This window comes from Lepisosteus platostomus, chromosome 4 (genome assembly GCF_059453375.1).
Source record: "Lepisosteus platostomus isolate fLepPlt1 chromosome 4, fLepPlt1.hap1, whole genome shotgun sequence".
In the NCBI taxonomy this organism is placed as follows: domain Eukaryota; kingdom Metazoa; phylum Chordata; class Actinopteri; order Semionotiformes; family Lepisosteidae; genus Lepisosteus; species Lepisosteus platostomus.
This window is the reverse complement of record NC_142614.1, coordinates 40,746,466-40,758,820: the sequence shown is the minus strand read 5'-3', so window position 1 is coordinate 40,758,820 and position 12,355 is coordinate 40,746,466. Positions and strand designations below refer to the sequence as shown.

Below are 12,355 nucleotides of genomic sequence, written 5' to 3'. Positions count from 1 at the left end.
GTCTGAATAGTTTCTAGATACTAATACAGTTATCTTTGGGAAAAAATGATCCAACTATTCTTTGTAGGCACAGTAGCCACAATAGCACTAGTGCATGAAATTAACTGCTCTGACAGCCGCTGTAGTGCACTATTCTACATTTGTTTATAACTAAGAGTTTTTGTTTAAAGAAACAGAAGACTTCCTGCTAATTTTTATTTTTAGGTTGGTTGCTTTACTCTCCTGACTTCTACAGACTAGACGTCTCTGTAGCTATTCTTAAAATAGGCCTAATTACAAACATCTTTAACAAAACACATTTTCAAATGCTTGGCAATGATGGACTAAACTGGAGTGAATTGATACGAAACCGATTTAAAAAGGTAACATGACGAAGAAATTAATATAAACAGAGAGATTATTAAGATAAAAAGTTGGCTCTTCAACATCTGCTGCTGTAGGGTTTACACATGCAGCCTGTGGAATTATTGCTGACTTGCTCCCGATGACGTTGCACGCAGCGCTCAAACCGGAAACGAAGGATCCAAACACAGAGGGGTTGGTTACACGCTTTTTAATGCAGAATGAATATTGCAACGATGAATTCTTTAAACTCCGTTTCAACTTCATCTAAAAGTAAGTTTTCAGAATAAGGGCTATGTAGTGGGCAATTGTGATTTGATTTTATTCTGCATGAAGCTTCAGATAAAGATTAAAGAATTGGACAGAATGGTGTGAGAAAAGGAGCTCTGCAAAACATATAGATAAGCGTAGTTTTATTGTGTTGATAGAGTGTATTTGTTAATATTATCGATTTGTAAACAAGCAGTGCATTCAGTTTAGTTTTATTTTATAGTTTAACAGCATCTAGTAAACGAAAAGAATTCTGACTTAAATCTGTTACAACAGACTGTTCGCTGTGAATCGGTGTAGTAATTCAGATACAGCAAATGCATGTTTAAGAAAAGACGTCACGCCATGTGTATTTTAACATTCTACTTGCATTATTCTTAATACATAACCTTTAAATCAGTGTTAATTTCTTTTGTGTTTATTGTGCAGTTTGTGCGTTGCTGAATAAAAATATATTTGAATATGAATTATTTAAGCAAGTTTAAACTGGATGAAGCATTAAAGATTTCTAATGCGATGTATAATTAAACCGTTTCGCTTTGTATGAACACTTAATCTGAAGTATTACTGCATTAAATGTGTTCATTAAACACTTCAGTGTGTTAGTTCACTTTTAGTTCGATGCCATGTGAAAGGATATAATTATGGCAAAGTTAAAAAAGAGTTTGGTATTAATGGAGAGAAGATGCCTATGAATTATAAAGCACTTAGTTTACAGCTCTACATTGTTAATATATTTGTACTGTAATTTACGGCGGTGGCGTCGTGGTTATGGCTGCTGTTTTTGTATGGAGTTTGCATGTTGTCAAAGTGGAAGCATGGGTGTTTTTCCAGGTGCTCCAGTTTCTTTCCACAGTCCAAAGAAATCCTGTCTTGGTTTTATTGGCTGCACTAAATTGTCATCCCAGATTTGATTCTTCCTCTTGTAAACCATATTCCTGGTCCCATGTTGCACACTAGATAGTTTGTCAGAGCTTAGCTTGCATTGGTTTCCACAGGTGATACAATTTCGCATATAGTAAAGGTACTTTGATTAAATGTCAAGAAATTGGTGCATTTCTTATTTTCATGTTTTTTTTGTGTGATGTGCACTATATTTCAGATAAAGCTCTTTAGCACAGATTGTATGCCATATGTACTTAAACAAGTATGTTGAAAAGTGATATAATGCAGAATATGGTATTAAAGACTAAGTGCAAATGATAGTAGTAAATTAAATGGAAATAATTCAGAGGTTAGTTGAGCTTTAAAGTACAAAAAATAAAATCTGCCAGTGTTTTATCGATAGTTAATAAGTACTTAAGCCCGTCTAAATCAAAATTGGTTTAAAAAATGCAGAAAAGTGTTTTTACCAGGTTTCTGAACATATAATAAATTTGGATACAAAGCTTTTGTCTTCAGCACTGACGACTTAGAAGAGCGAGTGAAACACTGTTTCTAAAATACTGTACGTTGTATATCATAACATTTTGTAGTATTTATTGCTTATTGTATTGAAACATTGTTCTGTAAACCCCTGTAAGGCACACAAGGAAGCATTTAGTGTACGTAAAGCATGATTTTTATTAAAATTACACTAAACTGCATTATATCTTTGACCTGAAGGAACCAAATATTCAGAATAGTGTATTTATACTCAGTCTGTAATTAAATACCAGGGGCTCACCAAGAGCTGACATTGAATTGTGGTATTCTGTTTAATGTATAGTTTATGTAAAATATTTTCTAGGAAGTGAACTATTCCTTATTTATTTTTTTGAATGTCATTATGTAGGAAAGAAAGTGACTGAACGTGCGGTCAACTGGTCAGAGGAAGAGACCCGGGTCTTAATACGTGCCTGGAGTGAGGATAGTGTGCAGAGGAGTCTTTCCGAGAGCTTACGGAACACGCATGTTTTCAAGCATCTTGCAGCCCGCATGACACAAATGGGCTTTGCTAGAACTGCCCATCAGTGCAGATTGAGAGTGAAGACATTGAAAGCTAACTATGTGAAAGCAAAGCTCCAGAGTGGTGTAGATGGGAAACAACCAAGCAGTTTCAGGTACTATGCAGAAATGGATGCGGTTTTAGGACGATGTGCTGCAAATAGTCAACTATTTCAACTGAAATATGACATCAAAAGGGAAGAGGAAAATGGTGAATCCAGTGATGAATTTGAATTAAGTAACAACAGCTTTTCTCAGAATGAATCTAGAGAGAGTCCATCAGCTTCTGTGGAGCCACCAAATTTTACAATGCCATCAAGTAAGAATTTCTACATATTTTTCTAAATGTTTTGTTTTCTCGTGGAGGCTCAGTGTATGTGGAGGAAGTGTTGTTTTACATTTACTGAACTTTGTATGTTCAATTGTGTTGATTTTGAATCGGTGATCTGATTGTTAAAATATAAAGAGTGCTTTAGCTATTTTATATCTGAGCAAAGCAGATACCAGAGATCTGTTACTTGAAACAAATATTCACTATTAAAAGTGTATTGGGAAATAGCTATGCAGAATATGTAAGGGATGTAAGTTCTCCACCTGGTATGCACTCATGCACATTTCTCTTTGATATACAGATGATTAACAAAATGAAAAATTGTTTAATGAGTATAATGGTTTGTGTATTTTCTAATATAGTGAATAGGTTATCATTTTGTTGCAGCAGAACCTGCTGAAGATGAAACTCCTCCAAAGGTTTCTACTCCAGTCCAACACCATCAGAGTTACACAAGGCACTCTCTGGAGCCAGTAATAAAATACATGGCAGACTGTTTTCAGAGTTTTGTTACTGAATCTCGGCAGTTCATGCTGCATTTGGAGAATCAGCGACAGGAACAGGCTCGCTGGCAGCAGGAGTTGCAAAGGCGATGGCTGGAGTATGAGGAGCAGCGTCAGCGAGAAGCAGCAGAGCGCGAGGCCCGTCTGGAGAGAGCGCGTATGGAGCACGAGTTCAGAGTCTTGCAGCTCTTAACAAGTTTTCACAAGACCACTGAATGTCAGTGCAGCCACCGCTCCACCACACCTCCACCACGACCTTGACATTAACAGTAGTATTTTTGTAGTTCTTCTCATGATAAACAACATTAGAAAGGCTTGTTCTAGAAAGCTATTCTAGAACTACGTGCTATTTTATGCAAACTTAAGTTGAATATATAAATATACTCAAACTCTTTAGAAACACAACTACAGATAAAGGTTAACCATCCAACAAGGTAAAGATTTAGAGTCAAACTATAAAAAAAGAGCGGCGCAGTGGCCCTGTGGCTAAGGATCTGCGCCTGCGGCTGGCAGAGGAATCCTATTCTGTTTGGCCCTTGAACAAGGCCCTTAACCCCAACTGCTCCAGGGGCGCTGTATAAATGGCTGACCCTGCATGCTGACCCCAGGCTTCATTCCCTGCCTGTGTGTCTCATGGAAAAAAGACAAATTTCTAATGCAAGAAATTGTATATGGCCAATAAAGTGATCTAATCTTATCCTAAAAGTCCAGATGAATATGTTTTAAATTTGAGATTAAAAATATCACTGACAAAATTGTTTGAAAGTCATATAATATGGTCCCCATGGTATGATCAAGCTAGGTGCCCTTATGCAAGTGATCCATGCCTAGCGTGTAAAGACATAAAGAGTGCAAGTACAATAGCATACAGTAGATATACACCAACCACAGCAATATTTAAATGTCTAATTAGGAGTGTGGTTGACATTTGTTGGTCAGAGTTATTTTGATTCCCAGTGAATCAATGACTAATTCTAATTCTCATAATTTTCCTTAAGACTAATTCTCCTTTATAACCACTGTGGGCTGTGTGTCAGTGAATTGCTCAATGAATGGGCTTAGCGGGTCCTTTTTCATTGTATTTATTCAATGAAAAAGTGTCCTTTTTCATTCTCCCTTGTTGTCACACATAGCCAAAGTGTAAAATATTTCAAATTGACAATAGGAAATGTCAAATCTAAATTTAGAAATCAAACCGCTTCTGATCATTTTATGCACATACAGGACCTTTGTCACACATTTTATACAATGATGTGTTGCTGTGGTTTTTGTCGTTTTATACTCAGGAATGAACAAGGAATGCAGTAGAGTGAAGTAAACTCTTAACATTTCCTATTGGTTTATCACAGTCACTTTCTTATAAATGTTGCATTGTTAGTAACTTTTTATTAACTTGATAACATGATTTCATTTCAATAACTGAAAATGTTGTGTTTCTAAAGTGTCATTATGTATATACTACATAAGCATACAATAAAAATGTATCTGCAAGTTTTTAAAACTGGTGGTTTTGTACATTTTTGTACCATTATTAAATACTTTTTGGTCTACTACAACATGGAAACACATTGAATGTATTTTTTATCTTAGATGTTTGTTTTTGAAATTTGGTGTAACATGGTGATTATAATTGGTTGCTTCATATAATAGCTGCAGTTTTAGAATACTTTTCCATGATTTTCTTACAAAATAGGTGAATCAAGTGTCATAGCTAATATATACTACAGTTCAAAGGTTGAAACCAGGTTGAGTGTACCAGAAAAACAAGAAACTCATGCATTAATAAGAGACCAGTTCATGGAGGTCTACATTTGAAGCTGACCGAACACTTGAGAAGAAGGAATTGAAGGGGAAAATGTTGGGAGGTGGGCGTTGGTGGAAGCAACACCCAAACCTGAAGCACTCTGCTTGTTGTGGATGCAAAAGCATTTAGAATACAACTAGATAAAAGTGGTGCTTGGTGGGAACTGAATGTTCAGGTATACAGCAAGTACAGTTTACAGTACAGTAAAACTTGCTAGGTAGTATTCCAGCATCATATCTAAGTAGATGACATCACTGCAAGTGAAGGCCTACGGGTAAAGATGCTAGCCATGTCCATGATGTTTGGCTGAGGATTTTATGTGCCAAGGAATATTTTTCCTACATCACTGAAATACTTTCTACTGCAACTACTATCTCTACAGGGTAAATGATTTGCATTTAAATGTTCAACTACAAAGGAAGGTGGGAAGCCCTACAGTAGATAAAAACCTAGATTTTTCCCATTTAAAATAGAATAGATTAAAGGGAAAACATGATCTAAAGTACTTATAATGCAATGCTAGAAATGTTACAAAAACTTATGTGCTGGGTCCTTTGTGGCTAAATGAGCAAAGCTCAAGCTGAGTTCTGATCCAGATGTAATAAAGTTTAGCTTCAGTACTGCCATCAGCTAACTGCGATTGGGATTCCCCAAAAGGCATCATACAGTCAGTGTAGCAGGAGCTACTGTATTATTCCGTGGAGCTTGTAATGTCAAAAGATGAACAGTTTGATGGGTGGATACATTAGAGGAGCCTATCACATCCTTTTTCTCCCTGTGTGGATACAGCAGTTATTGCTTTGACATAATTGACAATTATTAATTGATTGGATATATCCCATCCATCAATTTTCTAAAGCATTTAATCCAGTATAGGATCACGGGGGAGCCAGAGCCTAATATGGCAAGCAATTGGCACAAGGCGGGATACACCCTGGACAGGACACCAGTCCATTAAAGGGAAGACACAGAAACCCATACTTACACCAGTGTCAAATTTACTGAAGTCAACTAACCTACAAGCATGTCTTTGGACTGTTGCAAGACACAAGAGCCCTGGGAAAAAAATTCAAACACTGAGAGAACATACAAACTCTACATAGATAGCACCCCAGGAATTGTATCAAGTCCCCAAATATTGTGAGGCAGCAATGCTAACTCTGCCACTGTGCAGCCCTGTAATATAAATAGTAATGTTATTTTTGTGGAAAAGGAAATGGTAAATGATTGCTACTAACAATTTCTCAAACCATTGTGTCCTCACAGACACAACATTGAAAAGCAAATTGAACAGTTAAATTTAATAAATATACAAAACTAACCTTAAAATAAATAATACTAAAATATACACACTACTAAGATCATATTTAGAAAGTTTTTGTACAGTTCACCACTTTACAAAAAGGATACTGCTACACTGGAAATCTAAGAGGAAATATAATAAAACTGGGTCTCAAAGGAATGTCATACAATGACATGTAAAGGAACTAAATCATTTTAGAAGGGAAATCTTAGATAATTCTATTAATGTATTCAGATCTTAAAAGGTATTTAAAAAGTTAACCCAGGATACCATGATGGATCAGGTGTTGATACCCAAGCAAGCTAGATGGCCCAGAATGCTCTGTCATTTGTTTCGTTCTTATGAGCCTGGAATAAGTTAAATTATACATTTTTTATTATAAATATAGCATAATATGGTAATATAAGTATAATTTACTATAATATCGTAAACTTACAATTAATCAGGTTAATCTTATTTTCTCTGCTTTGGGTTGTGATTGTAACCACATTATCAGCATTATCGAAATTGTACAGAAAACGATAAATATGCTTAATTGATAGGTTTCTTGTCAAAGAAGTGGCTGACTTAAGAATCTCTGCTTCTATTATACACTAATGTCCATGAGGAAATCTGTGTAATGCTACTTAATAAAGATGTACAATTTGAAATGCCTCCTCTAATACTCTTTTTACAATAGCACAATACAATAGGTCTTTTTACAATAGGTCTTTTCTAACCATCTATAGGTCTGCCTGGCATTGGTTGGCTTTCTTTATTTACATCTTCATTGGAAAGGTGAATTCTGAATCATTATGCAACTTACATCTTATGTAATGATGAAAATCTGTGGACAGTTGTGTTGTCTATATATATATTCTATATTCTCTATCGCTCTGGATTTGTTTGTTGTAACTGTTGCCTTTGAGCTTTTTGTATATAATTGTGTATGATTGTTTTCTTTTTTCACTGTTCCTGACTTGTTTATTTTCAGTAGTTCTCCATAGCAGTTATCTAGCACTTTCATCTATGATTACAGTTACATTTTATGATGAGAGTCTTTTAAACGTATAATTGGGTATTATCACTATCTAGAATATATCTAATCAAATTAAGTGAAACCTTTTTTCCTCCACCAACATGTTGCATACTTGTTATTGACCCTGCTTTGAACCATTGCTTGAGTCTCTTGCAGTACAGGTGTGAATATGTAAATGGCGCCATAATTATGCTTGCTTGGTGGGCTAAGGAAGTAGGGTTGAACATAATTGTTACCCAGCTGAAAAAAGGAGGAAGCACTCATTAAGAAATTGCTATTTGCATTTTGAATGTTGATGTTGATTTCTATAGTGACTTTCATTCCTGAATATTGAGGAATCTTGTGTGCTTAGTTGGTTGCATGCAGCCTTTCTGGAATTGTCAAATAGCATAGGTAACAAAATAAACCAAAACCTTCACTGAGTAAATGGAAAGGATTTACAATAAATGTGGCACACAAGATCACCTGAAATACAACATTCAACAGTACTGCTTAATTTGAATGTTGCTGCATAACAACTTCATAATCCCTTCATATCTGCTACACATGATGTTAGTAGCTATCACTATAAATGATGCTAAAACAAATGCCATGACCTCTTATTCTCACATGTAATTTGAGCATGTCCGTATAAAGCATTATGCATGTGATTAAAACGTCTTGTGTAGCAGTTATGAAGAGATTACGAAGTCATTTTGCAGCAACATTCAAATAAAGCTTTACCAAAATGATTAACCTGATTCTGATGATCTAAGTGTCTAACATCATAATCCAATGTTGAAACTACCACTGATTCATGGAGTTTATAACAAAAGTTCGGGAGGGATGACAACAACCAAGCTCATCAGACTCAGCTGTCAAAAATTAGCAATCGCTCCTGACAATCAATTCCTCTCCCAAACGCTATAAATACCTACGAGATCCCTACTGTATCTCTCTCTCTCTCTTGCTTGTCTCTTGCATCCCACTTCCACCCCATATCCACCTCTGTAGCTACCTCTCGGTCATCCTGCATGGCGGTCCTGGTCTCCTTGCCCCATGGCCGGGAGGCCAAACCTCAGCCAAGTGGGTTAAACCACAATTTCACTCCATGACGCTTTCATCTTTGGTGTTGTCAAACCTTCTGAAAGCTCATAAGTTCTTAGAGTATAGAAAGTATGATGTTTAAAGTTGATTCAAAAATGTGATTAATTAAAATTAGCAGACCTATGTTAGGGTCTCAAACATAGTACTAGAGAGCTTCAATCCAGTTAGTCTTACAGGTTACCCTAAATCACCTGATATTTGAATATTAGGCACAAATGCTTAAGCAATTGAGAAATTAAGCAAGTAATGAAGGGAATTAAAATCACTGTACTTTGAGGGTTGAAGGATATTTTGATATATATATTTTAAATGATCTGATCATTTCAAAATATTCTCTAAATTACCAGTTGAATACACAACCTGTTTACTTCATCATAGTTTAATTGTTCCAGGCCTTTAGGAATTGATGACTTAAAGGCTACCTAAAAAATCTGCTGTACTGGACTGGGTCACTCCTGGACAACTTGAGTTGAAGACGCCTGACCTGTGATGAGCTGTTCTTACTATATAATTTATGAGAGTTTACCTTGCGATGTTTTTCAGGAACATTCAATTACTTAATCTCTATCTTCACACAAATAGCAGTTTGCAGGGAAAGATCCTTAAGTTGGTGTGTGTGCATTTTAGACGTTTTTGAAAGTAAAGTCGAAATTATGTGCTAATTCAGCTGTGCTGTTTTCAATAGAATTAGGAGAACAGGGGATAGTTGTTTTTCTTTATCCAGATGTCCGCATGATTGGTTACATTTAGTTGGTTTTACAAAAGCAGCGGATGAGACAACCACAGGAAAATGCTGATCTAATCCATCTAATTGAATTGTTGCAAATACTGTATTTGTTGTCATTATAGAGGCTATTTCTATTTATACAAACTTTCAATCAACATACACGCAAAAAACTAAACCATAAAACCTCTGAGTGTGGAATACTTCGTTTCAAATCACTTTCAAGATTTTAAGATCTTTAAAAGGCGCACGTTAATATAAATGAAGTTCTATATATATATAATTTAACCGTTAGAAGTATATAAGAATATGTTACGTACAGTATTAATACATTTACAGGCAAAGCAATAACTATTCACCAGCTATATAATACAGAAATCTGCTTGTAATTCACAATTTATAATCGAGTCATTACTAAATCATCAGCTAATTTGAGATTTTTCAAATCTCACCGGGTACCGCTTAATTAAAGTTAAAAATTTTGAAAAACACTACAATTGAAATGAAATTGTGTCATCAGACTGACATCTCATAAATATACATTTTTTAAGCATAAAGCATACACGTAATGGAAAGAATATACATTGTAGGATTTAATGCAACATCTTAAAGGGTGACACGTAAATTAATTTACTATTGTGTTTTTAGTCGTTGTTGTGGCAAAACTACACATATTGTGGATAGAGAGTTATCAGACGCGACATAGTTCGAAGTTTATGTTAAAATATTTTTAACAAGCAGTAGTAATCTGATTCTGATCCACTGTGTCTTAGATGCAGCCTTCAAGAGAATGAGTATTTAAATTAATGTGCACATAAAAACAAAGTGAGAACGGTTAATAGCAAGGAACATTTTAAAACAGTGCTCAAGATTCCCAGGTATTGTAGGTATTGAATTGGATGCGGCATCTGTATGTTACAGCTTCCTTTCCGCTTCTGGCTTTTAGGTCAGTTAAATTAACTACAGATTCGAAAATTCCTAAGGTGCTTGAATTTTCCTTGCTAGAGCGTGTAAACACTTGCTAGAGCTAGAGAGTTGCACTGGTTTTGTTTTTTTCAGTAACAAGAGGTTTAATTTGAGCTTTTTTTCTATAACTGTCTATAACAGCCTATAACTGTTTTAATATTCTTTTTCAGCAGAATGCGAATGTTATGATTTTAGATTTTAATAATTTAGCTGTGTCTCTACAAGTATCATCTCCTAAAGACGAAAACAATTCAAGACTTTAGAAACCAAACTGTAACAATATTGAAATCTATCTTCACTGGTGTTTGAAATGTTTTTTTTGTTTTTTCAACATATGATATACAGTATGGCCAGCAAAATTTAATTTAATAACTGAACAAACTGAATTGTTGGCTGTATCCTACTGGTATCGCAGAACTGCTGGAGTATTTCAGGGGAGGGTAGCAGGATAATCGGCCATATATCAGAAGCGAGCTAAAACCACTTCGAAATTTTATTGCAGGTGCAAAGGAGTAATACTATGATGCTTGAATATATTAAGAGAGCTAATTTTTCTAAAAAATATATTTTTAAATCTAAAATGTATTTTTCCTCTTCTCGCGTGGTGTTTGACAAATGTGCAATTGTTGATTTTATTTGGCCAAGATAAAAACTTGTTTGTATTTATATATCCAGTCACAAGCAAACAATTGTTCAAATTAAATTTCCTCGGGCGAAGACGATCGTTTTGTAGTTGAGTAAAAGAAGTTCATCAGTAAGAATTGCCAGCATTGTAGGGTAAATGTGCCCCCCCGGTGCGATGTAGTTTTAATGCCAGAAAGAGTTCGGGGGTGGGTTTCTTGGCTATCTGGCCGACTGATTTGAATAAGCCAGTGATGTTTGCGTCTTGGTTTCATTCAGTGGGCGGATGCATTGTGTAGACGAGTGTGAATGTTGCGATATAGCTCAGAAACTCCAATGTTAATGTTCAGGGTGCAGTAAAAGACACTGTTCTCATCCAAGGATCAAAAGGATACGTCGATTACTGTAAACATATTTTGGACTCAGGTGGAATCTGTCGGCTTTTGGATTTTGAAAGGCTGTTCGGGAAATGCATTTTGAGTAATTCTGTTACATGCTCTGCTAAGTAAAAAGGAGTCAGTGTACTGGGATCTCTGATGCCGTTATCGTCTGAGGTGAGCTTGTTGCTGTTTTATATCTATTCTGACTAACTGATTGCAGTTATGTTTTGTGTTTTATTTTTATTATGGGCATCAACACATTTTAAAATATGTTTATGAAAATTTGAATTTTCTTTCTGGGTATAAAATGCTAAAAAATGCAGTACTTTCAACCTGATGTCTTTGTAAGATCGTTGCATCAAAAGCTACTGCAGGTCATCGACTTCAGCTACACGCAGGATATTTTTTCTTTTACATGGTTATAGATACGAATTCTGCACCTTGAAATGAGTAGCACAGGCATAAAATCCTGTATTTTGATAACTGATTCAAATGGTACGTCATACAATTTAAAGCTAAATCTGTTGACAGCTTCTCCCTTTGAAACAGTTGTGGACAACAGAGACGTTTTCTCTTGGTGCGTTTAATGGTTTGTTTGCTGTATAGTGTGCTGTACGTGATGAGAAGCGGCTAGAGCAGATCCACTTCATGGAAGCCGTCCGTACTGTACTTTGGATGAAATAGTGTTGCGTAAAGATTAAAGATTTTCAAGGAATAACTAATAGCTACATTACCCTTAATAATAGCATATTTATTGTTTAACGATATTCACGTGTATCAGATAGTTATAACACCCGACTGTCGTATTTAAAAATACTACCACTTAACAGGTTACCTTAGGTCTGTTAGCTGAAGTTATGATGACCATGCAAGAAGCCATTCACTCTCGAGTACAAGAACTAAGCCCTGGAAATGGTCCGTCCGCATTCGGCGTGATTGGAAATGTCTACGATGTTATTGGTGGTGGATTGGTTGCTTTTTTCTACGTTTCTTTTCTTTTAGGTTTATTTCATGCTACGGTGTTGATCCAAAATTAAGCGTTTATAAAATGTACCATACAATAATAAAGTGTTTAACACAA

General features: G+C 35.5%; 2 protein-coding genes across 5 annotated transcripts in view; both read left to right on the top strand.

Annotated features, from left to right (window-relative positions):
- The first annotated feature begins 482 nt into the window (after positions 1–482).
- rasgef1ba (RasGEF domain family, member 1Ba) overlaps positions 483–12,355 on the top strand; it is a 46,178-nt gene continuing 34,305 nt past the window's right edge. Inside the window, exon 1 of one of the 3 annotated variants that reach the window (XM_088629488.1) lies at positions 483–615. Coding sequence is in view for 1 of the 3 variants with exons in the window: in XM_088629487.1 (XP_088485613.1) it covers positions 11,431–11,448 (18 nt within the window). In the remaining 2 variants the exon portion in view is untranslated. Of the gene's footprint in view, positions 616–11,081; positions 11,449–12,355 lie in introns of those variants that run through there. The other 2 variants (XM_088629486.1, XM_088629487.1) reach the window with 2 other exon arrangements.
- LOC148673170 (uncharacterized) lies at positions 497–4,873 on the top strand. 2 transcript variants are annotated; one of them, XM_088629492.1, is made up of 3 exons: positions 497–615; positions 2,387–2,857; positions 3,257–4,873. In XM_088629492.1, the coding sequence occupies exons 1-3, from the start codon at positions 564–566 to the stop codon at positions 3,631–3,633; spliced, it is 900 nt and encodes a 299-aa protein (XP_088485618.1). In that variant the 5' UTR covers positions 497–563; the 3' UTR covers positions 3,634–4,873. The 2 variants fall into 2 exon arrangements, with proteins under 2 accessions (XP_088485618.1, XP_088485616.1); XM_088629490.1 differs by having other exon boundaries at positions 3,239–4,873.

Coding starts and splice junctions, on each gene's coding strand:
- LOC148673170 (XM_088629490.1), top strand. CDS start 564: ATGAATATTGCAACGATGAATTCTTTAAACTCCGTTTCAACTTCATCT. Junction 616..2,386: donor CGTTTCAACTTCATCTAAAA/GTAAGTTTTCAG, acceptor GTCATTATGTAG/GAAAGAAAGTGACTGAACGT. Junction 2,858..3,238: donor AAATTTTACAATGCCATCAA/GTAAGAATTTCT, acceptor TATAGTGAATAG/GTTATCATTTTGTTGCAGCA.